We start from the raw sequence: 25,588 nt of genomic DNA on the forward strand, positions 1-25,588 counted from the left end.
GGGGGGGTGTCGATAACAGTTTTGCTTGGGCAAACTCAGGTGCACTGAGTTCACATCAAGCCCCAGCTCATCACTAATCCTTTTATGTCCCTTTTCTAGCGGTTTCTATCCTTACATAGTTACATAGTATTTGGGGTTGAATAAAGACATACGTCCATCAAGTCCAACCCATATAGGTCCACGCATCATCTCATTCTTAGGAATACTGGTATCCCTGGATATTACGGTCCCTCAAGAAATTGTCCAAACGTTTCTTGAACAAATCTACACTCTTGGCTGAAATCACTGCCGATGGCAGTGAGTTCCAGACCTTAACCGCTCTTACTTTAAAGAACCCTCTTCGCCCATTGTGCTGAAATTTTTTCTCCACCAACTTTAGGTGGTGGCCTCTAGTCTTTGTAATAGAGTTAATCTCAAACAGTTTGTTGCCAATGTTGCTGTCACCATTGAACATCTTGTACATGAAAATCATATCCCCCCTTAATCTCCTTAATTCCAGCGTAAACATTAAGGTCAGAAGCCTTGTCTCATAGCTCCATTCCCCTAATTAGTTTGGTTGCCCTCCGCTGGACTCTCTCCAGTTCAAGGACCTCCCTTCTCAGTACCGGCGACCAAAACTGGACCGCGTACTGAGATCCTTATATCTCAGATTCATAAATATATCAATGTGTAATATAGTATTTGCCTTTAGCAACTTTTAAATTGCATTAACATGTCCTTTATATTGAATGGTATATTGTATGTCTTCTGGGAGATTATATGACAATTATCAATTATTAATGTATGTTGAATAGGGAGTGTGGGATAGCCCATCTTATTGGGATTTTGTTTTATTAACGTGTTAAGTTTTCTATATTTAGTGTGTGGTTTATATCTGATATATTTTATCCTTTTTTGGTTTGTATTACTAGGAAGCACTGCTATACACAATGACAGTATGAGGCATTGCTGCCCACACTAAAACTAGGAAAGCACTGATTTACACATGGTTACTAGGGAGCAGACATGCACACTCTGAAGTACTACTGTACACATTGTTCAGAATACAAACTGAATAATGTAAAAAACTAGATAAGCAACAGATACACAATTTTTGTATAATAAATGGATAGTAAGAACATTATCTTCTTACCTTGTTTTTAAAATGTTTAAAAATTGCAGAATTTCAGAAAACTGAATAAGCCGCAAAGCTCGTAGAAACCTCAAGCCTGTAAGAGAAGAAAGGTTATGCTTATTTATTTTGAATAACACAACTGCCTTTTATCATATCGATAGAGTAGAACAAGAACAGGACCTCGTCGAGAGGATTATACAGCTATGTTTATTAAAAAATCATTTAAAATAAACTAAACAAAAAGTTAGAATAATTTAATATCATTATACGACAGATAAATAGAAATGTAAACACAAAAAAGGAGCACAGATTAAATTGTTGCTTATAGCAACTAGTCACTATTCACTTTTTTTTGTTGTTCAAATAAATCATATATTTAACTGGTTGACACAACCAACTGTTCCACTGTCTCAATTTTCATACATCTGACTTAAACTGAGTGACGCATAATTAAGTATGAATACGCTGAATTTGCACAAGAGGAGAGAAAATACAACCAAACTAAAAAAGTCTAAAAAAAATATTGTGCTTGCAGATGCATTCCTGCGAGGTCCTAGTTACAATAGATAACACAAAGGAACTTTCTCTCAGGAAGCAGAACATGGTCATGGTTCACCATTATATAACAGCCCACATTAATGGCAAAGCACACTGAAGTAAAGCTTAAACCAAAATATTTAACAGTCCAGCTTGTTTTCCAAAGTTGTAATATATTGTATCATTATGCACACAAAAATGCTGTAAAAGTATTGTTTCTCCATCAAGTAAGCCACGTAGGCCCTGTTCACACCAAGCGCGTTCCAGGAGCAGAACCGTTACAGACCGGATCAAAATTGTGTCCAATGTATTCCAATTGTCTTTTTGGGCTCTAGTTCACACCGCAGCGTTCAGTTCCAGGGCATGTAAAAAAAACTGCAGCAAGCCCTATTTTACCTGCTCTCAAGCGCATGCAAACGCATCAAAAACCCTGGAACGCACTGAAAGCCCATTTTAAACTAAAACAAATATTTAATTTTTTTAACCAAAAACGGCCTGGAACGCATCAAAAACACGGCACAACCCACTGCACTGCATGTGCAGAAACTCATGCAGATCTGGTCTGCATTTGGTGTGAACAAGCCCTTAGAGACACTGAAGGATTTAAAAGTGCTGCAAAGCTTTCAGCAGAGGTACTGCAGCAAACCAGGCTATGTCCCCTGTTATTAAGTCAGTGATTTATTTCTGTAAAACGCTTTCTGTCAATCAGCCATTGTTGAAGACCACACAGTAGCAGGTAAATTAAAGTAATTAACTAAAACATGCTAACTCTTGTAGACATACATCAAATAGTTTGCTCTCGTAAAAAGTAGTTATGGAAAATAGAAATTCTATATGTCTCCTTATGGCTATCATCGGACAACCACTTAGCAGCACCTTCCTTAAACACTAGAGATAACATCCATTTTGTACATTTTGCAAAGTAATTTAAAACCATTTACTGGATCTCTATATTCAAAAGTTAGAAACAAAAGCAGAAACAAGGCACTTGCAATCCTAGGTAATAGCAGTCTGTTGTATTTTGATCATTTAGCTAGGTCCCCCAACACTACTGTTTACATTTCACTCATTCACTAAAATAATGTAACTAATAAAACACAGGCACCTTTAGAAAAAGTATTTTATTAAACAAAAAAAGTCCCATGATATAAATAAAACATCAATTGTGTTGTCCAATGATGTAGAGCCATTAATCACAACAAAGACATGATGATCCACTGATGCTACTGCTACTTCCCGTGTCACTACTCCCAAACATGAATGCATACTTGACCATGTGTGCTCAACAGCGTAACCCAGGATACCCAGCCAGTTTGTTGATATTCAGCGCCCGGCTAGGGAGCTGACATATGCAGTAGCAGTATCGATGGGAGAGCATTGTTTTTGTGCGGGTCGCCGTTAATTATGAATGATGTTGGATCAACATCGCTGGATGACATGATTGATGTTGAATTTACACTGAGGGACAATGTTTATAATTTTTTTTAAATAGAGCACTGCGTGCGTCTGTGTGTTTATTTATTTATTGGTTACCCCTTTCTCATTTGTGTAATAGGTGGCCCCAATATTCTAAAGGGAGAATCCATGCCTTTTTTTTTCTTTTTGCACGCAGTTAAAATTATAAGAGGGGGGAAAAAATGCTGAGGAGTCTTGGAATCTGTCTCAGAGGATCAGTTGAGACCTGCGGTGCAAGCCCTATTCAATGAACTCCTTTATCATCTGGCAGAATCACCTATTGAACTTGATTGTATGCATCGTGCCTTGCATCCCAGGGGATCACCTGATGCGCCGCCTCAAGATATAGTCTGCTGTATATGCTCATTTTGCTTTACATGTACAGTAAACTACCCATTAGCTGGCATTTAAGCAACAAGCACTCTCAATCAACCGGCACAAAAAAACAAAAAAACAAATTGAGAACATAATACGTCCGTGATTTTCTTTTTTTTGACGGTGGCTTGGTGCACACTAAAAAATTTCATTAGCAACTAAATTTATTTGGTTTGTAACTAAATTCTTTGTTTACATCTTGCTAGATTCTGCGAAATGTAAGCAATGGGGAACAATAGCCAGCCTACTGCTGCCTACTGCAAATTGCAGGATGGCAATAGCACGATGGCTATTGCACCCGCCCACTGATCAGAGGAGCCGACCTAAGAGAGAACTTTCTCTCTCAGGTCCGCTCCTCTGCTCATTGGGCGGGGTTTCAATAGCCAGCCTGCTATTGCAATTTGAAATAGGCAATAGAAACCTGGCTATTGCTCCTGGCTGCTTACCTTCACCTGTTGGCTGTGGAAGCTAGCCGGCAGCTGAATGGGGCCATGGAAAGAGGGATCGGGAGTGCTGCGGGGGGGGGGGGGATTTTGGTGTGTAAGAGTCACTATTAACCCTCAAGCAACCGGAAACTACAGTTATCCGTCACCTACTGATCCCCGTAACTGGGAGTTTTACTGTATTACTACTAATGAAATTGCTACAGTTTAAATAGTTTTTTGCTGTTTTCATGTGCATTGAAGAGTAGATGATCTCTTTGCCTCTGATTATGCTAAAATGCTTCTGATTATAGAGTAGTTTCCCCTGATAACTTAAAAAAAGTCTACTGTACATTCCTAGACCTACACCTTCAACAACCGTTCAAATACCTTTATTTAACAGTACCATTATGTTTCTTTTCATTCTATTTGCATTTTTAATATAACCACTCAGAATACTGTTTTATCTCTATTTTTTTATTTAGATATATTATATCATCAAGGATTTTTTTCCTATGATTCTTAGTTTTGCTATTTTGCAGTAGTTATATTTTTCCACTTTGGTGACCCCCCTAAGAGCTTTAATCAATATTTTATGCAGTATTTTATGCTTTATATGCTGTTATTTTTTTACACACGTTTGTCTCACTTACGAATATCCCTTGGATTTAGAGGTATATACTACATGACATTACCAATCTCAATTTGCCTATTTTACTGACTTTTTTTTCGCCCCTCACTGGTCCTTAGACTTATAGAGGTCTTTTTCTCCCTTTTTTTTTTTTTAAACTCCCACATAGCCCAACCAGATGGATTCTGGTATTTTTCTAGACCAGCAACCTATGGCATTTGGTGGTGTGCTTATTAAGTACACTGCTCGTAGCTTTACTTCTCGCCTACTTCTCAAAAGGTGACATTCTTCTAAGTCACATTCCATTTATCTATTCCTTTCTTGTTCTCTCTATATTTTTTACCCTACTCTATATCATTGTAAGATCTTCCTTTACTCTACTTGTTACCCCAAATCTTGTCAGTTCTTCTACTTTATACTCTCTCCTTTTTATTTTCTGTGGAGTTGCACTCCAGGGGAGAGTTGAAGAGAGGAGGCATAAGATCTTATAATTTTTAAACCTCCTTCCTCTTTCCCTCTTTTTCCCCCCCTTTTCCTCAATTGGAAATGCCTTCCCATTAAAATGAGTCCTTTAAGACAATTTCCTGAAATGGCAAAGGTTTAAATATCCCTTTAAAAAAAAGGATGATGATTCATTCTCACACTAAAATTCTGAGAGAGCATTTTGTTTTCCTTCAAGAGACTCGCTTCAAAACACACTAAAATTTCTAGATTATCCAACATATTTTTGCTACTGTATTTCATGCTACTGACCCTCAATCTAAGAACAAAGTTGTTTCCATCTTAATTAGCAAATATATTAGACTAACTCAAGTTCAGGAATGTCAGGGTCCGGAACGTTTTCTATTTGTCTCTGGCAAGTTACATAGATTACTCTGGCAAATCTTTATTTGCCTAACTCTGGCCAACTCCATGCTCTAGACCAGGGGTCCCCAACCCCCAGGCCGCGGACCGATACTGGTCCTTGGCCTGTTAGGAACTGGGCCACAGCCGCCCCCATCAGGGCCAAAGCGGCCCTGATGGGGGCGACTGTGGCCCAGTTCCTAACAGGCCACGGACCAGTATCGGTCCGTGGCCAAGGGATATTAGTAAGTGAGACAAACGTGTGTAAAAAAAATGGGCAAGTGCCCAGGGCCCACTGCCACATCTAGGACCCATATCCACAGCTTTCACTTAGTTCCTTGCGGCCATGCACAATGCACCAGCAGGAAATTGTGCGTGCCTGATCTGCCTCTGCCTCCTGTCTGATCTCTTCTGATAACAGAGCAGGAACCAAGCTGAGGAGAAGGAGATGGGGACAGCACATGTGTCACAACTGGAGGCCTGACAGAGATCTGTGAAAAATGCTCCTAACCTCAGCAGAGGAACTTCTGCCTTACTGTGTGTGGCCCTTATGTTAGTGAGTTACTCTGCATGCTGCTGATTGTTTGTTTTATAGGGCACTGAGGCTGAGCAATCATTTATATGAGAATACAAGTTACTATTGAGCAATCCTACAACCACCCCCGGTCCAGGGACAAATTTTCCACGAAACCGGTCCATGGTTCAAAAAAGGTTGTGGACAGCTGGTCTAGTCCACATCCACAAGGGGAGATTTTAATGTAACCTTGAATCACTCACTAGACACATCTGACAATCACTCCGCTGAGTGTTAATTCATGTTAAGCGTCTTCTTGCCGATTTATACCTCACTTGACTCTTACACTTTACATCCCAAAGATAAAGATTTCACCTTCTACTCAGCCCCTCACAACATATACTCAAAAATTGATTACTTATTCATATCACAATACTTTCTCCCATCTCTAATAGATGCTCAATATATCCTACCACCTTATCAGATCAAGCAACTATCTCCCTAACACTTTTTGTAAATAGAACACACCCACCCCCAACTGACCTGGCATCTCAATCCCTCCTTACTTACTCATGCTACAAATAAACTTCACATCGAAAAGACATCCCAACATTATTTTTCTGAAAATGATGATGCTACGATTCAACGTTTTACTTTATGGAAGGTTTACAAATGCACTTTGAGAGGAGAATTAATCTCCCTTAGTAACTACGTAAAGAAACTCATTAACAAATGTATTTTAGATCTCACACAAAAAATTGCCTCTCTCGAACAACAAGAAATCTCTCTGTACTGCTAGCACTTCTGACATTAGCACAGCCAGAACAGAATTGCGTCTATTAAAAACTAAAGCTAGAAGAGATTTTTCTCAGAGAGAAAGTATGTTATGAATTTGGCAATAAAAATGGCAAATTATTTGCTAGGGCTCTTTGTGAACATAGAACTCCTAATCATATTTTAGAAATTAGAGATGGGAAAGGTAATAAACATCTGATCACATTCCAATCTTTTTACACCAGACAAACTTCTACCCCTCCAACATAAACCTGCTTCTCTAGCTGCCGACAGACTCTCATCAATCCAGTCTTTTCTTGCCCAGCCCAAACTTCCTATGATATCTCCCAAGGTGGCTGAACCCCTTGAGGGTATCATTAATTTCAAGGAATTTTCAACAGCTATTTACAGATGAAACCTGGGAAAAGTCCAGAACGGATGGATTCACTACTCTGTTATAAAACATTTTCAAATATTCTTGCTCCTTATTTCCACAGAGCTTTTATCTCTATTATTACTGGCTCCTCTATGCCTCCATCAATCCTGGCAACACATACTTCTCTTATCCATAAGCAGGGGAAAGACACTTGTGCCAATTATAGGCCAAAATCTTTACTCAACCTTGACCAAAATATTTTTGGCCAACATACTTGTCAATCACTTGCTTCCTCCTGTTGCAGATGTGATTGATTTAGACCAGGCTAGCTTTATGCCAAAAAAGGGAAGGTTGCAACAATACAATTAAGGCCCTTCAAATTATAAATTATATGTGCAAGATGGGAACAGAGGGCATCTTACTTTCAACAGATGGTAAGAAGGCCTTCAACAGGGTTGCCTGGGATTACATGGAGCAAGTTTTACTGACTGCAGGTCTTTGGCCATGGATGCTTACCTGGATTATGTCACTATATTCAAGACCTTCAGCGAGAATACAAGTTAATGGATGCCTGCCAAAAGGCCTTCTCAATTTCCAATGGCACCCGTCAAGGCTGACCCTGTCCCCTCTCATTTTCATTCTAACGTTAGAACCCTTTTTAAGGACTCAAAAAAAATTGGCAAGCAAGGGCATACAGATTGGTGAGAAGTCTTACTTACTAGCTGCTTTTGCAGATGATCTTTTGTTTTTTATTTCCAATCCTTTGACTTCTCTACCTAATTTAATGGAAGAATTTAAACATTGTTCCTATTTCTCAAATTTTTCAATCAATTATGGGAATACAGCAGGTTTAAATATCTCGCTTTCAACCTCTATGATTAAACATTTAGCAAAACACTTTACTTTTATTTGGGAAATGAACAATATCCCATATTTAGGCATTTGCTTACCCTCCAATCCCTCTAACCTTCTTACATTTCACTTTTTCCCTTTATTAAAGATGATCTTTTCAGATCTTCGGAATTGGGATCTGTCACGGTTTCTTACCCTTCCTCATTCAGTTGGCTGCAGCATGACCTGTTGCAGTATGTGTTACACTGCTGTAACTCTTTGGCGCCCTCTTATGACCAAAACCGTAATCATCATTCTGCAACTACTAACAAAACTTCTGACAAATGCCTGTCCCAGAGTGATGATGCAAACACCAGCTGACTATTGAAGCTTGTCCATTCAGTCTCCACCCTTGCATTAGTTCAATCAACCTGACGGCCACCGACTGACAAAAAAAAGTAACAACCAACCACTGGCTGCCCTTTGCAATGTTTACATCGGCAGTGGGCAGCAATAAAGAAAGCTTGCTACTGAAAAAAAATAGCTAATAGCAGGCTGGCTAATGCACCCGCCCGCTGCCTGATGTCAATCACAGAGGAGTGTACCTGAGAGAAATTTCTCTCTCAGGTCTGCTCCTCTGCGGACTGACAGAAGGCAGTGGACAGCAGCCATTCTGCTATTGGCTATTTTAAATTGCAATAGCCAAAAACAGGTTGGCTATTGCTCCGCCCCCTGCCTGATGTCAATCAGCAGAGGAGCAGACTTGAGAGATCATCTTCATTTCTGTTCACTGCCCGGGCAACCAGTGGCGGGTGTTCTTGGGTTTGTTTTTCTTTGGGGGGGAGGGGGTTCGCAGGTCGGCAGGAGTTGGGATTGACGTTTTACTTTTTGTTTTAAATAAGGAATTGTCAAAAACTTGTGTTTGTGTTTTTTGTTCAATTAAAGGATTTTTTTCTAAGGTGTTATGTATTTATTTACATTTTATTTAACTCCTTAGTACAACTACCCCTTACTCATTCACAAGGTGGGGGCGGCATCTGGGTGCCCCCCTTTATGAAATGGGGTACACAGATGCTGTGAGCCCCCCTGCACGCAGACACTCACAACCTGAGGCGAGGGTTGTGGGGAAGAGGCCCTGGGGACATGGGGACAAGAAGCTTTTTTTTTCCTAAAAAGATCTGGTACCTTTTGCCTCATGCTGGTATTTTTTTGTTTTTTTGTTTTTATACATCAGAGGTTTCCCCTAACATTCCTAACAGACCTAAATGTTTTTTTAAATTGTTCCTGTGGACCGTAAAAAGTTAAAAAGAATCAAAGTAAACATTTAATGTCACTTCTCTGCAAAAGATTTCAGTTCGTAATTACCATTTAATTCATCAGAAATGAACGAAAATTCGGATTCATCCAAATGCCGAAACAAATTGACTTTTGGACCCAAATTCCAAAAAAAGGAAATAACAAATACATCCCAAAATTAAACTAAACTCATTTTTTGCCGGCTTACATGTCTATTCAAAACTAACTTTGTAGACACTTCACCTATATCCCACTTAATTGCCACTTAATACTCTATGATTAATGACACTCTGGGTGCTTCTGCCTTCCCTTCTACTCACATAAAAAATGCTTAGGAAACAGATCCTATGGTATTCCTTCTTTGATGAACAATGGGACCGTATTTGCTCCTTAACTCATAAATGATCTACCAGTTCTAAAATTCAGGAATCCTCTGAGTTTTTTTCTAAATGGCATCTTAGTCCTGAAAAATTGCATAAAATATTTCTTGATTCTCTCAATACATGCTGGCGATGCAACTCACACTTTAGGCTCCATTCTCCACAATTGGTGGACATGCCCTTACAAAGTTCCCTTTTAGACCCAAATCCATTAATGGACCTCCATGTCCTCTTTTGAAGCTCATCAATATTTGCTACTGTCAGGAACTGGATCTGAACCCAGGGCCTCTGCTGTGGCTGGTGGTGGTTCTGCCTGCTGAGCCACCGCTGATAGCTCCTTGCCTGATCTCCTGTGTAATCCTCAGTTAAACCTAGTTTCTGCTGAACTCTGAACTCCTTGCTCCTCCCTTGAACTTCCTTTTTAAGCCATGCCTCTGCACTTTACAAAACCTGCTCCTCAAAAATGGTAAAATATCACAACTTCCTGATGTAAATTTAACAAATATTGGCTAATTACCAAATAAAGAGGTACAGGAATTCATCATAGTTTCAAGGACACCTAGATGAGCATCTGCTAGATATTGTGACTAATCCTGGGGTAATAGTCAAACTAAAGCCATATCGGATAACATTAGCTAGACAGGAAGCATACCGAAGAGGTCAAAAAGATGCTGGAACTATGAGTAAGGACTTATTCACATGTGTCAGGGTACTTCAGTCAGCACCCATAGTACAGCTCCTTTCCGGATCGAGTCGATGTGCATATGCATGTGCGTGTTCTGCGCTACAGTTCCAACATTGCACATAGGAATGTGCATGCGCAAAATCAATGCGCATGTGCACGAGCAACACCATACACATGCTGTAGCATGCACATGCCTGTTCTTGGTGCCAGATGGGCTATTTAATGATGGATTCTGCATCTGCACATTGCTGAGAGATCTTCAGCTGTATCCTGCATTTGCGATCCTTTTTCTGATACCTGATTGACCCGGCTTGATTCCCGACTCTGCTGCTTGCTGCCTGCCTTGTGACCTTGGCTTATCCTCTGACCATTCTTCCGTCTCCTGATTTAGTACCACTCTGCGTGCAATTGTATGACCCAAACTGCTCCTGACATCGCTTTTACATAGTTATATAGTATTTGAGGTTGAATAAAGACACAGGTCCATCGAGTTCAACTTTGTGTGTGTGTGTGTGTGTAGTGCGTGCATGTATTATAGGAGTCCCTTTATGGTCTTAGGTTTTAAGAGTACCTGTACCCCTGTATGTTATGGTCTCTGAGGAAGGTACCTAATTGATTTTTGAATTATTCAATACTCTCTGCTGCTACCACTGCTTGTGGCAGAGAGTTCCAAAATGTAACCCCTCTGACTGAATTTTAGGTGGTGGCCTCTAGTCCTTGCTTTTGTACCACGCTACACGCACGTTACTGATCTGGCTTGTTCCCGACTTCGCTTCAGCTCCTCACACCAGTGCTGTCTGATCTGCTATTAACCACCAGCTACCTCTGATATCCAGTCACCAGCACCATGATCTTCCCTGTGTCAAGCATCCACATCAGAATGAGAGGAAATCTTGTTGTGCACCTTACTGGATATCCCAATGGCTAGGAGAGATTGCTTGCAATGACTGCGGGTAGCACCGAGGTATGCAGAACTTGTTATGAAGAAAGTCACCAGCACACCAAAGAATCCTTTTAGGATTACCGAATGTTCATTTTATTGAACAGTTGTCAAATGAAGTACAAGCGTTTTCGGGGCCACGGAGGGTCCCTTCATCAGGCTTTACATCGACAAAGTGCAAACTTCAAATGTGGGTTTAACTAGACAAACAGATGTGAGACAACCCAATGGTCTGCCCCCTCACTAACAGCCCTAAAGAAAAAAGCAGCCTGCATCCCAGAAGCTTCGCTTCACTAAACCATGCATCACATAGTGTCCCAGTCACAATTTCATGTATGATGGCCAAAATGTTGTGGTATCTAGGGCTACAGCTAACGATTATTTTCATAATCGATTAGTTAGCCGATTATTGAGTTCGATTAATCGACTAATCGGATTTAAAAAAAAAAAAAGGGTTCAGTGATGGACTACTACTAGTTTCTATTGAGATTGTAGTCCATCACGGGAGCAAGCTTGGCGCGGTGGAAGTAAAAAAAAAAGAGTGTGGTGTGCAATATAGTACATTATACAGCGGCGCAGTGCAGAATACCAGCAGCTAACTAGCTCTAGCGGTATACTGAGCTTAGGGTAACGGGAGGGCGCTAGTTTGTGTCCTCCCGTTACCCTAAGGAGAACTATGGGGGAAAACACTGACCCCCATAGTTCTCCTTTAAGATTTAATCATTGATAAACTCATCCACATTCCTTCACAGCAAAATGTGTCAATTTTACAAAAAGCCAAAAAAAATTAATTGAGTGCCCATATATTTAAATACCTTTAAAAAAAATCAAATGAGGTCTCCTCCCCAGAGTCCACCCATTCGTGATGTGTCTCCTCTTTCGTTCAGTCCCCTCAGCTCATGTGTGTGCCTCCCTCGCTCTCTCTCCTTATACTGTTCCCCTGTCCTTTTATGTGCATCCACCCCCCGTCGATACCACGCTCGATTGGCGTGTGACGTCAACGGGGGGGTGTGGCATCGGTGCGCAGCCGCATAGACCCAGTCTCTTTCCGATTTTTGTGTTCATGTTGCATAGCAACCCTGTCAAGTCCAGTGGGGCTGCATGATACAGGCACCGCCTTCTCCCTTCTATGTTTGTATTGAGCCGAATTGTTCTCCCTCTATTTAGTCGAGCGGTTTGTGATTGCGGGTACAAAGTGCTTGGATGCACATTGATGCCTATATGGCTCCGCTGCACAGACTGCCCCCCAAAATGACTCAATCCAGGGTATATGGGGGCCCATATATATTAATCATTTTATTTCTGCCTAATAAAACGTATATAGAGAGCAGATATAGCTTTATAACAAAAATAATGAGATATTTGTGTTTTGCACTTTTGTAATTTTTCAAATTTCCATAAGGGATTCTATTTCTTTTTACTTAGCTAATTTTGGGCTATTTTGCTGACGTATGGAAAATATAAATGACATGTGTGTGTGTGTACCCATGACTTTAGATACATATATAGATGCATATAAATCTGCATATGTCTATATCAATCATCTTCTTATACATAGTTATCAGACAACTCTATATACATATTGTATCATTGTATTACAAGACTTTACATATCATCTCATTGCGGTTGATACATTTTTCACATGTAGTGTTATTGTGTTTTTTTTTCCTTTTAGCTTTTGAAGTAGGGCTGTTCTAAAATGCATCTATTGATCAGTTCATATCAAGCCCAACAGTTCTCTAACAACTCTATACATGAATAGTGTCACTGCGTTACATGATTTAACATATCTACGTATCATCATTTCATTGTGCTAGACATTTTCTTATAAATCACATTATTGTACTTCTTTCTATATTTATTTATCACATACGGCTATTCCTGCAATTTCTTACGTATAGCATTATTGTACTTCTTTATATTTTTGTTCATCACATATGGCTATTCTGGGATTCTTCTATTAGTCAGTTCATCTATATATATCCGTTCAGAGACGCACATGCATGCATCCACAATGCTGTGTGTATCCATGCATGTGCAAAACCGATCTCCCTGTTTCAAGTTCCAATCCATGAATCCGAACATATGCACCTGTCTCTGGAATGGGTCCTGTCCTCCTGGAGTCAGGTTCCCTCATGACCTTTGATCTTGTTTCTAAGGCCTAATTATGCTACTGCTGTGGCGAGTCTTGACAGAGAAAGCAACTGTATTTAAAACTGCCTTGACAGGGTTTTTCAGAAGAAACAAGAAACCTGGAGAGAGAAGCATCGTGTGCAGGCAGCTTTGTTGGTGAAAAGGCAATGTTTTTGGGAGCTAGAAACAAGATTCAACTCCTTGACAGATGGAGACTTAAAATGGTTGTAAAGCCTAACTGAAGGAAATTTAGTTTGCTAAATGCACTATATGCAGTGTATCATAAACCATTCACAAAAAAAAAAACTTTTCACCTTTTTGTTTTATCCTTTGTTTGATCCCTATGCTGCTGCTCTCCTGCAACATCTTTGCAGCCATGCTCTGTCTACATGCATGAACTTCAGGAATTTCTACATGGCATTTATTGGGGCAGCTTTCCTTATGGAGAACATGCCCTGGTAGTGCGAGTTGAAATGACCACTTGTAAACAGCAACAGTAAAAGAAAAATTAAGTGCAATCCCGCAAACGTAAAGAAAATAACAGAAACACAGTTCTCCCCACCAACATGTTTCATGTGTAAAACACCTTTCATTTGGGTAGTTGCCGTCAATGAATACAAGGACTGCTGCAAGACAAAATCTGGCATCCATTCAAGAGCTTCCAGGATATTGCAGTAAGCAACAGGTGTTCTACTTTGCTTTAATTAGTTGCTTAACATATAATGATCACTTGTAGTTTCTACCGGAACCATATGTGACAGGGTGACCATGAAAGAGCACAATTAGGAGAGTGGGACAGAGCACTGCCACCCTATAACAGTGCCTGAACATGAACCTTCATGGCAGGATAACCAGGTATTATTTTAATAAAGGTCGCACATTTAGAAAAGGCAGAAAAGTGACTTTTGAAATGACTTTAACAAGCCAAAATGTATATACATTTTAGGGATTGGGTTTACATGTGCCAGACAGGCAAGAATTTGTTTTACATTTCGTTTTAATGAGAAGTTGCTCAAGTTGTTTGGATGTCTGAAAACGTGCCTTTATTTTAATGCTAACAACACAATTAAGCTGATTGTGGCCAGTTTAAACTTAAATTCCTGTGTGGACTCTTGTCTCCTATAGAAAATACATATTGAGGCTGTCCATTCCTACAATGGAAACACAGCTGCTTTCATCACAGCACAAATATTACACCACATAGCTGCAATAAAAGCTGCAATTAATTCAAAGTTAAATATAAATACAATAAACTAGTAAACTTGTTCATAAGAACAACCCAGTTAAGTAGCGTGGTCATTGTTTCCTATTATCACTACAGAATACATATACAAAGATAAGGTTGAAACATCCTAGCAACAGCATTTGCTGTATTTTTATGCTGCTTTGATATGTTTCTAATCATTATTTGTGGGTTTCAGCCCTATCAAACTGATAGTGATGTGTGTAATGCAGTATCAATACACAGATACTTGCATAGTATAATATATTAGATTAACTATAATGTAAATTCTTTACTTTTTTTTCAAGCTGAAATAGTTAATAAGCAATAAATGCTAGATATAGAGAGCATAGGGTTTTGTAAGAACACAATTCAGTTCTTACCCCAGTAACATGCCATTCTGTAGCCAGAGGCCAAGGACTGCGACCATCCAGATGCATCCTGTTTATCCCTTCCAGTAGGTCCAGCTTTGATTCTATAGCCATTCTGGTACAAATCTCCCAAGCTCTTCTTACGTCTCCTGGTGCTTTTGTATACCTCGCTCCTAGTGGCCCCCTCGGGAGCTCGATAGACTAAGATTTTGCCAGGTATCATGTCAAAGAATGAACAATAACAGTAGATAAAAAACACTGTTCCAATGCTTAGCAGGAAGTGTAGATCTCAAATCTTGTCCTCAGAAGCCACACGTTCACAGATAGACAGAGCTAGCACAGATCCAGAGGTTTTTTTTTTTTTTTAAATCATTGCCCTCGTCACTTTGCAAACAGGATAGGAAAGTGTTATTGCATTCTAACTTGTCAAAAAAATCATACATCAAGAGATCATTGTGATATCCATTAAGCGAGAAATTAAAATACAGAGAAAATAACTGTTTCACACAGCTTCCTCGTATGAGTACATACAGATTTGTCTCTGCAGTGCTTGAAAACCCCCCTATTTGCTATCAGGATATTAAAGCCTAAGCTTCTTTTGGACACTCTAGGGAATCTCATTCTGGCCATAGCACCCCCTCCCGCAGCTAAATGTGCCAATCCTCATTGCCAGCTGATGATAGAGAAGATTATTGACCTTTTGTATTAAGGGTTTTAGAGTTAGCAATGTATTATTATATAACCATAACTGTATATTAGCAGACATAACTTCCACTGTTACACACTGCAGGTGACATTTTATTTAAGTGTAAAAAAATAAAAGATAGATAGATAGATAGATAGATAGATAGATAGATAGATAGATAGATAGATAGATAGATAGATAGATAGAGACACACACACATGCAGTGGATATAAAAATTCCACCTTTAATGACACCTATAATCTGTGCAATTCAATTAGAAACAAACTGAAATCTTGCATTGTGCTTGCATAAATATGCACACCGGTAAACTAATACTTTGTTAAAGTGCCTTTTGATTTTATGACATCATTTAGTATTTTGGGGTAGAAGTCTATCAGCATGGCACATGTTACTTAATCATTGCCCACTCTTCCTTGCAAAAGTGCTCCAAATCTCGCAGATTGTGAGGGCATCTCCTGTGCTCAACCCTCTTCATGTCACCCCACAGATTTTCATTGGATTCATGTCTGGGCTCTGGCTGGGCCATTCCAAATCTCTTGTCGATTTGGAGGTATGCTGTGGGTCGGTGTCATGCTGAAAGGTACAATTCCGCTTCATCTTCAGCTTTTTAGCAGAGGCCTGAAGATTTTGTGCCAAAATTAACTGATATTTGGAACTGTTCACAAGTCCCTCCACCTTGTCTAAAGCCTAGTTCCAGCTGAAAGAAAACAGCCCCAAAGCATATTGCTGCCACCACCATGCTTCACTGGGAGTATGGTGTTCTTTTGGTGATGCACAGTGTTGTTTTTTGCGCAGAACATGCCACATTTTCCCACATGCTTTTGTCAGACTTGGATGTCATTTTTGGAAAATGTAGCCAGGCTTGGATGTTTTTTGTAGTAAGAAAAGGCTTCCATCTTGCCACCTACCCCAAAGCCCAGACTGACTAAGAATATGGTAGATTTCTGTCTTATGTAGCACACAACCAATAATTGCTAGAAATTCGTGCGGCTCCTTTTAATGTGGGCCTCCTGGTAGCCTCCCTGACCATTTTTCTTCTTATTTTTTCATCAATTTTGGAAGAACGTCCCGTTCTTGGTAATGTTACTGTTGTGCCATATTTTCTACACTCGTTCTAGAACATCTTAACTGTGTTCCATGTTATACCTAATGCCTTGAACATTTTTTTGTTTGTACCCTTCTCCTGACTGATAATTTACAACAATTAGATCCCTTTGATGCTTTGTAAGCTGTTGTAACATGCTTACCTGGCCTGTGTAGGCTGACGATCTCCACTACAAAGTATCTGCCTGTCTCTAGTGCTGTGCAGGCAGCTCTACTCTTACACACTGCCAATGATTGCCCTGCTGATTTCTCACCTGTACCCGTTTCCAACATTCAGCAGGCTGCTTTCCATCTGCAGACTGCCAAGGCTAGCTTCCCCTCCACCAGCTCAGACTCCTGCATACCGACACCCTCTAGTGTTACCCGCACAGTATCAGCATCTAATTTAAAATGGCAAACCGTTACAGAGGATGTGTGCATTTTTAAACCTAACACCACACCTCCTCTGGGAGGTGCTAATTACCTGAGCCCTATAAAGCACTGCTGCTAAGAGAGCTCAGTGCTCAGTTGTTGTAGAGCTACGGTGTGAATACTCCTATACTTATTATTGTTCTTGCCATGACCTTTAGCCTGTTAACCGTTGATGAACCTAAGCTGCCAGCCCTGACTTTTGGAACTGTCTGACCAAATACAGAAGGCAAATATGGCCATGGCTCTATGGAATCGATTCCTCTGTAACTGCCAGATGCTCCAATGGCTAGCTATCAAGATTCAGAAGTGTTCAAGCCAGTGACCGCCTGACATCTTGCTGCATCTGGCTACATAGGGAGAGATTCTATAGGGACAGACAGGCAGCCACTTAAGTGATACTGCCATCACCAATTTGTGGTGGCAAAATCGCCGTCTGACATAAGCCCAAGCATAAACTACTAAACAATGAGGATTTTCATACTTCTGTCTACCACCCATACAGATATGGGTTTGTCGGAATGTGTAATAAAAGTTCAACGAGTTTACGCCACTAAAGGCACAGTATGTATGCATTTAGTACACAATATCGCAGAGCACAATGCACCGCATACTAGTTGTGCTGAAGTGTTTCCATTCATGTGAAAGGCACCCCAACATGACTCCAGGCGGGTGTGCTGTGTATGGGTGCTATGCCTTTAGCACAAAGCAAAGTGTGAACCATCCATAGAGGGTATGTTAAATAATGAAGTAGACAAAGATGGGAAAGACTAGGACTATTTTTCTGCTATATCTGATAGGTGCTACAGTCTTCTACTGGTTGTTTACTCTTTGAATTGGGGGCAGAATTGGAAGCAGTTTGATATAGGCAAAGCGACATGGCAACAGGAAGCTACTCCATACTGAAGAACTGTACTTGAACATATTTCTCTCATTATAAATAGAATCACAGCAGTCATGCTATTAGTCAGGGAAAAGTTGCAGCTAACACAAAGGGGCCAAAGCTGAATTTACAACTGATCAGCTAAAGGTTAGAACTTGGAACCCTGGCAACAGGGTACTATTTCTGGTGCTTAGTGTAAAAATCAATTGCTAGTAGTCTGGTCCACATCGTTGCAGTTGTCCTCCCGTAGCTTTTTGTCCCACCTGTACTCTGCAGTACACAAGGGAAGGAGCATACAAGTGTGGCTTTGCTTCGTGTGAGGACGAACAGCACACTACCCAACAACTTAGGATTCTATCACTCACACAGCAGTTGGTATCAAATGATATGCAGATGAAACTGAAGGTGGTAAGCCTGTTCTGTTTAACAAGTGACATTTCCAAGAAAACTACTGTGCTGTGGTCCTCTGCATTTGTGAGACTGTCAGATGTCTACTGTGCTGTGGTTCTCTGCATTTGTGAGACTGTCAGATGTTGTAGTCATGAGGAGAGTGAAAAAGTGACTGTCACTGTTCATCTGAACAGACTGAAATTGTGGATTTGTGTTTTCTATCAAGTGTTTAACTATAGATATATTTTATAGTATGATATGAAAATTACTTATTGCTTTTTACTATGACAGGCGTAACTGTCCTCTAATATACAGTACCTGCAGTTTTGATCATCACTGATCTTCTATTGCAGGTTTAACTTAAACCCCAACAAATCTGAAGCATATCCTATGCCAAGAGTTGATCAGTTGACTAAACGATTGGCCTTGCAGCTACATAAACACTCTTGATCTAACCAGATCTATTGGGGATAGTTACTAGTATTACCTGTGGACTCCCTGCAGCTGAAACATTTCCACTATTAGGGCTTGTTCACACCAGATACGGACCAGATCTGCATGAGTTTCTGCACATGCAGTGCAGTGTGCTTTGCCGTGTTTTTGTTGCTTTCCGGGCCGTTTAAAAAAAAAAAAAAACGACATACAGCGGTACCCCTCGGTTCACAAACTTAATTGGTTCCGCGATTCTGGTCGCGAACCGAATCACATTTTCCCATAAGGTTCAATGTAAATCAGGTTAATCCGTTCTGAACCATATTGAAAAAAAAAATTTTAAACCACAAAAATATGAAAGCACAGTAAGTACAGTATGAAGAGAGTGAACACTAACCTTTCTTGGGGTAACTTCTGGCATGGAGGACGGAAAGGTGGGAGGGGAGAAGGTTATTGTTTGGAGGGAGAGTCCCCCTCCATAAAGGACATCGGGGAGATCTCCTTCAGGGGTTTCCTCTCTTCTTTGTCTCTTAGCTGTAGGGTCAATTTTGGCGAAAAATCTGCCTAATGTCACTTGTTTTTTCCTGCGCTGCAGAACCCTCCGGAAATGAGACCATGTTGTCGTTCATCAGATTCAAGACTCTGTTCGTCGCAGTTATGTTGGGGTGGTGCTTTTCAAAGAAATCCTGGCACTCATTCAATTTTTCCATTATGGATGTTATCACATCACTGCTAACCTTCTCCCTTTCTTCCTCTTCCTCGGTGGAATGCTCCTCAACAAGTGCCTTCTGCTGCTCACTCTGGAGTTGAGCAAGTTTTTGCGTCGTCAGCTCCTCCTTATGGTCCTCAACAAGCTCCTCAGTGTCTGCACTATCGACGTCCAGACCCATAGTCTTGCCCATGGACACAATCTCCTCCACTACCTGTGCATCAGACTCTTCCATGTCACGTTCAGTGACACATTCTGGCCACAGTTTCCTCCAGGCTGAGTTCAAGGTCCGGTACGTGGCATCTTCCCATGCTTTGTCAATGAGGTTGATGCAGTGGACGACATTGAAATGTTTCTTCAAAAAGTTCTTTCAGAGTCAGACGTCTCTTCAGTGACATTAAAACACCTGGTGAAGAGCGCCTTTGTGTACAGATAAGGAAATGAAATGAAGCAAAAGCAGGAAGATGCATGCAGTGCAGGGTCTCGGGTACAACATTCTCTTCACCAAACTACACAGTAGTGACATCACCATTGCACTCCAAATTTCATGAGACTAGCAGTCATAGGCAGCAATGCCACTCACACTGCAGATTTATAACTATGTGGCTGTTGGCACAAAAATCCCTAGGCGCACTATATGCTAAGTGTCCTGCTATTTTTAGAAGGAATTCAAGAAAAAATTTAGATTTTCCAGAGTACTGCTTACATCTGTACTTGGGGCACAAAAACTTTCATTTAAATATATTCCTCAATAGCCATAAAAGGATATCAATCCACTTTGTGTACATCCAATAATTTTTTTAAACCCAGATATTACCTTGAAAAAGTAGCTGTAGCATCATCACTAGTCTGTACATAGCCTGTACATAGAGCAGAGCTGTGGGAGGGACCCGGTAGGTTCCATCCACCATAGGCTGCCTGCAGAAAACTACAGTAGGGGATGAATACAAGACCAGTCACCCTGCACAAGGAGAGAGAGCAGCAGTGAAAAGTTTATATTATGGTAAGCTGCTGCACAGAGGCAGCATTTTACATTGGGTTACTGCACTGATCTTAAAGAAATACACAAAACATACCATGACTCAAGTAAAAATACACATGCCTCTTATATTTAGACAATATTTGTTTACTTCAAAGTGAAGCTTTACGTGCAATTAACTTTCCTAGGACAAACCACGTATACACCTTCATTGTGAATGCAGCAGCAATCGTGTTCTTGGTATAACCTCTTCAAGCGGATAACGTGTATTTACGTGAACCCGCATGAAGTGGTTAAAAGTCAGCCAACATTGTCAGCATTTAAACATGTGGTAAAATCGATCTCTCTCTAAAGTCTGTCATATACTGCAGAAACGCATACTGAATAACAGTAGCAATTTATAATCTATATGTGCAGTAAAAATAGGGATGCACCAATACCGGTTTTTCAGTAACGAGTATGAGTACAGATATTTTGCTTTCGGTACTCGCCGCTACCGAGTACCCATACTGGTGCTTCCCTGGCATAGAGCCGGCTTCCCTGGCGATCAGGAAGCCGGGCGGTAGGTAATGACTTGCCGCCCGGCTTCCTGATTGCCCAGGAAGCTGGCTCCATGTTGTTTGGCCAACCGCAATTGTAATTGGCTGGGAGACAAGCTTCCCAGCCAATCAGCATGGAGTTAATAAGGAAGCCAGGCGGCGAGTAATGACCTGCCAGGCTTCACGGCCAATCAGGAAACCGGGTCTTGCTACCCGGCTTCCTGATTGCCCGTGAAGCTGGCTTCATGTTCCCCCTACAGCACTGTCGGTCAGAGGAAATATTCCTCTGACCGGAAGTTCCGGTATCTGGAAAGGTATTGGAGCATTTGGGCGAGTACAAGTACTCGTATTGGTGCATCCCTAAGTAAAAAGTAATACTAACAATACTAATACTGCATCCCTAATTAAAAATAATACTTTCTAACATCTACTTCTACTTTCTAAAAATAATACTTTCTAACAATTTCCAATTTTTTATGCTCAATTATAAACAACCCACAAAGTAAATAAAAGTGTATCAATTTCCTTACAGAAAATTAATACTACAACTTCCATACCATACAGCACACCAGATGACTCTTCCCTGTTTGGGTTGTGCCCCTTTAAAGGGGCATCAGAGAGTTAATGGATACACAGAAAGGGTTTAAATATAGGAAAATATACAGAGTACATGGTGGAGTAGTCGGAGTTTGAGACAGGTGCCTGTGAGAAGCTGTGAGAAGTGGAGTATTGCTAAACCATGCTGTAGACTGTCTGTGTACCTTGTGCATGTTGTGGGTTAAACCTGCACAGGCTCTAAAATCCACAGGAGTGATGAAAGAGCTGGTCCAGTAGCTGGCGCTAGCCAATGTGCAAGTGCAGGCCCACCAACAGCAAGCTTTGGCGCAGCGGTAACAGGCCCTGGCGCAAACAGTTGCATCCCAACAGTAGAGTACACGTTTGCTGACAGCTCAGCTAATGGCTTAGAAAGATTCCACACAAACAGTTTAACACCCTGCAGGGGCAGTGCAGCAGCTCTTTCAGGGTTGTGAGCAAGTGGTTGTTGCCCATGTAACCTAGGCAACTGTAAGAGCAAGCCATTACTTTCAAAAGTTAACCCCAAGTGATGACATGAGAACATTCCTCACCACATTTGAGTTGGCCCACCCTTTGCAGCTATAACAGCTTAATTTCTTCCGGAAAGGCTGTCCACAAGGTTTAGGAGTTTGTCTATGGGAATGTTTGACCATTCTTCCAGAAGCACATTTGTGAGGTCAGGTACTGATGTTGGACGAGAAGGCCTGGCTCGCAGTCTCCGCTCTAATTCATCCCAAAGGTGTTCTATCGGGTTGAGGTCAGGATTCTGTGCAGGCCAGTCAAGTTCTTCCACCCCACAAGGGCCCAGCACACTCAACCAGCCTTCCAACACATCTTTTCTGCCTTCAGTTCACCGCATGCAATCTCTGTGGAGAATTTTATATACAATGCTTCCTATTTAGCGTATATTTGAATCTTGCTGCAAGAAGTTTCATTCATACATAGAAATTTAAGAACCTGTGTATAAATGCATAATTCCTTTGAACACACTGTTGCTTTTCATATTATGCATAGCCTTTATATTTATAATTGATAATTCAAGAATCAACACAGCCAAGATTATGGGAGCATTGTAGTCTCTTTTCATAATAGTTTATAAAATACTTCTCCTAGGTCCACACCTGATATTGGAAATGTTCCATTTTCAACAGGACTACAGTCCATCTGGAGTTACTAAGCTTCTTTATATAGGATTGCTGGATTATGCAACGTTTCTTTTTTTTTCTGATCTATTTATACATTTGTTTGTTATTGATGGCTGGAGGGCTTGCTGAGCTTTAAAATAATGTGCTGACATTTAATATAGTGCTACTATGGGTTGTAGTTATTGTTGCTACAAGTGCTAAGGCCTCAGCGTGTTTTTATACATTTGTGCGCCATCTTATTCATAGTTTATGTTCCTAGATCTTAAACAGTTTGTACCTTTGTTGTATAGCATATAGAGTGGGTACATAGAAATTCAACCCATTTCTGATCATATGGTATAGATGTAATAGGTGTTTATATATTATGACTGATGCGCAGTATGCCACTGTACTAAGATTCATATACTGTAGTACCTGAACAGGTGTGAAAGTGATTGAAGACAGGTGTGTATTGCCCACAAGAGAAAGTATTCTCTATTCAGGCTTTGCTCCTATGTGCTGTGACAGCAGCTTGAATTCAGATAAGTGCGAAGCAGGTGCCCAGACCTGTCTGGCCTACGCAAACAGGAAGCTGAGCCAGACAGGCATCTGAGAAAGGCCAAGATTGGGGCAGCTCTCCTAAACCTCCAAGGGGCCCAGAGTGCCAGAGTTAGAAGTTTCTCAGGACAGCTTTGGTATCACCCTGGTGGGTGACTGTTCACTCAAAGGTAGGAGAGAATATGCATGTAAAATATATTCATGTTATGCATGTATGTAAACTGTTAAATGTTCAGCTGCTATGTATTCCTTTGTCTCCTCCTCTAACAGATTGACTAGTATTGCTGAATACCAACACTTGGAATGTTCTATTAAAGATGGTACTCAGCAAAGTTTGACAAGATTGGCACTATTTAATACAATGTTTGTTAATGGCAATGCAAGAAGATATTAGGGCGGAACTTTACACAAAAATCAAATTCTACCAATGCATCACTATATGTATGATAATTAATAATAACAGACATATCAGGTGTAAAATGCTGTGATTTTGAAATTCTTACAATTGCAGAGCATTCACTTCCTGCTTTGTAAGGGCAAAATGACTTCAGTTTGCCAAAGCAATGCACACTGGGATTGCCTTGTCATTGAAATTATGATGATTTAAGTGCCAAAAGCATTGCACCCTGGGAAGGTTACATCGGCAGAGCATTGCTGGGAAATCTCATTTGTAATCTCACGAAATCTTAGGGAGAGGCATTTTCCTCCCCTGAGATGATGTTACATAGTTACATAGTCAGGTTGAAAAAAGACACAAGTCCATCGAGTCCAACCTATAGAGCAAAAAAAAAAAGAAGAAAAGCCTAAACAGAACACTATGCCCACAATTACCCAATGTTGATCCAGAGGAAGGCAAAAATAAACCCTATAAAGCATGGTTCAATTTGCTCCAACAGGGGAAAAAATTCCTTCCTGATCCCATAAGGCAATCGGATATTCCCTGGATCAACGCTCTCTGATGCTTAATATACCTATAAGAACTCAATAACCAGTAATATTCTGTGCATTTAGGAATACATCCAGATGTTTTTTAAAACAATTAACCGAGCTAGCTAGAACAAGCTCCTGGGGGAGTCTGTTTCACATTTTCACAGCTCTAACTGTGAAGAATCCTTTTCGTATGCAAAGGTTAAACCTCTTTTCCTCCAGACGAAAAGAGTGCCCCCTTGTCCTTTGCAGTGACCTTAACGTGAATAATTTGGCACCAATTTCTTTATATGGACCATTTATGTATTTATACATGGTGATCATGTCCCCCCTTAATCGCCTCTTCTCCAGAGAGAACAAATTCAGGTCAGCTAATCGTTCCTCATAGCTGAGCTCCTCCATGCCTCTTATGAGTTTGGTCGCCCTTGCTGCACTTTCTCCAGTTCCACAACATCCTTTTTGTGAACTGGTGCCCAAAACTGAACCGCGTATTCCAGATGAGGTCTTACTAATGCTTTGTACAGGGGCAGGATTATGTCTCTGTCTCTGGAGTCTATACCCCTCTTAATGTGTGCATGATCATATGCTCTAGTCACCTGTGCCAGAAATGCAGGAAGTAAAAGGAGAGCCAGTAATCTGCCCTTAGTAAACATGACCACTGTGAGAAGACTGGGGAAGAAAAAATAAAGGTATGCAAAGAATACAAAGCCGGCAATTATCTAGAAGTATGTGTTTGTAGATTGTCATTACTAAATATTTCTAAAGGGGTGTTTGTTGATATTTTAAAGATATGGGTAAAGGTCTGCTTTAAGGAAGCAGAGATACCGGCGGCCACTCTAACAGTATGACAAAAATAATGTCTATGCCAGACAGAGGTGCTGATAGTCAAGGATTGGTGTGCTTGCTGCAGCAACAGACAGCCCTAGTGAGATGGAAGGGCTGATAAATGATTGGTGTGCTTGCTGCAGCAACAGACAGCCCTAGTGAGATGGAAGGGCTGATAAATGATTAAAAAGTAGTGGAAATCCTCTGTAACCCAAGAAGGAGTGAAAGGGTCTACGTGGCAAAAATAGGGGAACTGGTAAAAATGTCAGCGTGAACAAGTTTAAGTAAAAGTCATTGAGCCAAAAGAAGGTTCTTGCAGGAAACCTGATAAAGCCCCTGAAGCGCAGGCAAAAATGGTAGGTGCTAAACATTATGCTACGCTGAGACCCCATAAAGGCTGTATAGATGGAAGAGCTTACAGAACAATTAACACTCACAATGCCTCGTAAATTCATCCGACACTCCCGGCGCAGAGATGGGGGGCCTGCCGGCCGCCGGATGCTAATGGTTGCCATGGCGATAGAATGCT

At 40.7% G+C, this 25,588-nt stretch overlaps 1 protein-coding gene across 1 annotated transcript in view; it reads right to left on the reverse strand.

Moving 5' to 3' along the window:
- LOC108796020 (calcium-activated potassium channel subunit alpha-1-like) overlaps nt 1–25,588 on the reverse strand; it is a gene marked incomplete at its 3' end in the record, with an annotated part of 400,113 nt that overhangs the window by 88,365 nt on the left and 286,160 nt on the right. The window contains exon 6 of the mRNA XM_018567387.1: nt 1,133–1,208. Coding sequence (XP_018422889.1) covers nt 1,133–1,208 — 76 coding nt within the window. The remainder of the gene's footprint in view (nt 1–1,132; nt 1,209–25,588) is intronic.

Source organism: Nanorana parkeri, unplaced genomic scaffold (genome assembly GCF_000935625.1).
Source record: "Nanorana parkeri isolate BGI_ZX_2015 unplaced genomic scaffold, ASM93562v1 scaffold1041, whole genome shotgun sequence".
Lineage (NCBI taxonomy): Eukaryota > Metazoa > Chordata > Amphibia > Anura > Dicroglossidae > Nanorana > Nanorana parkeri.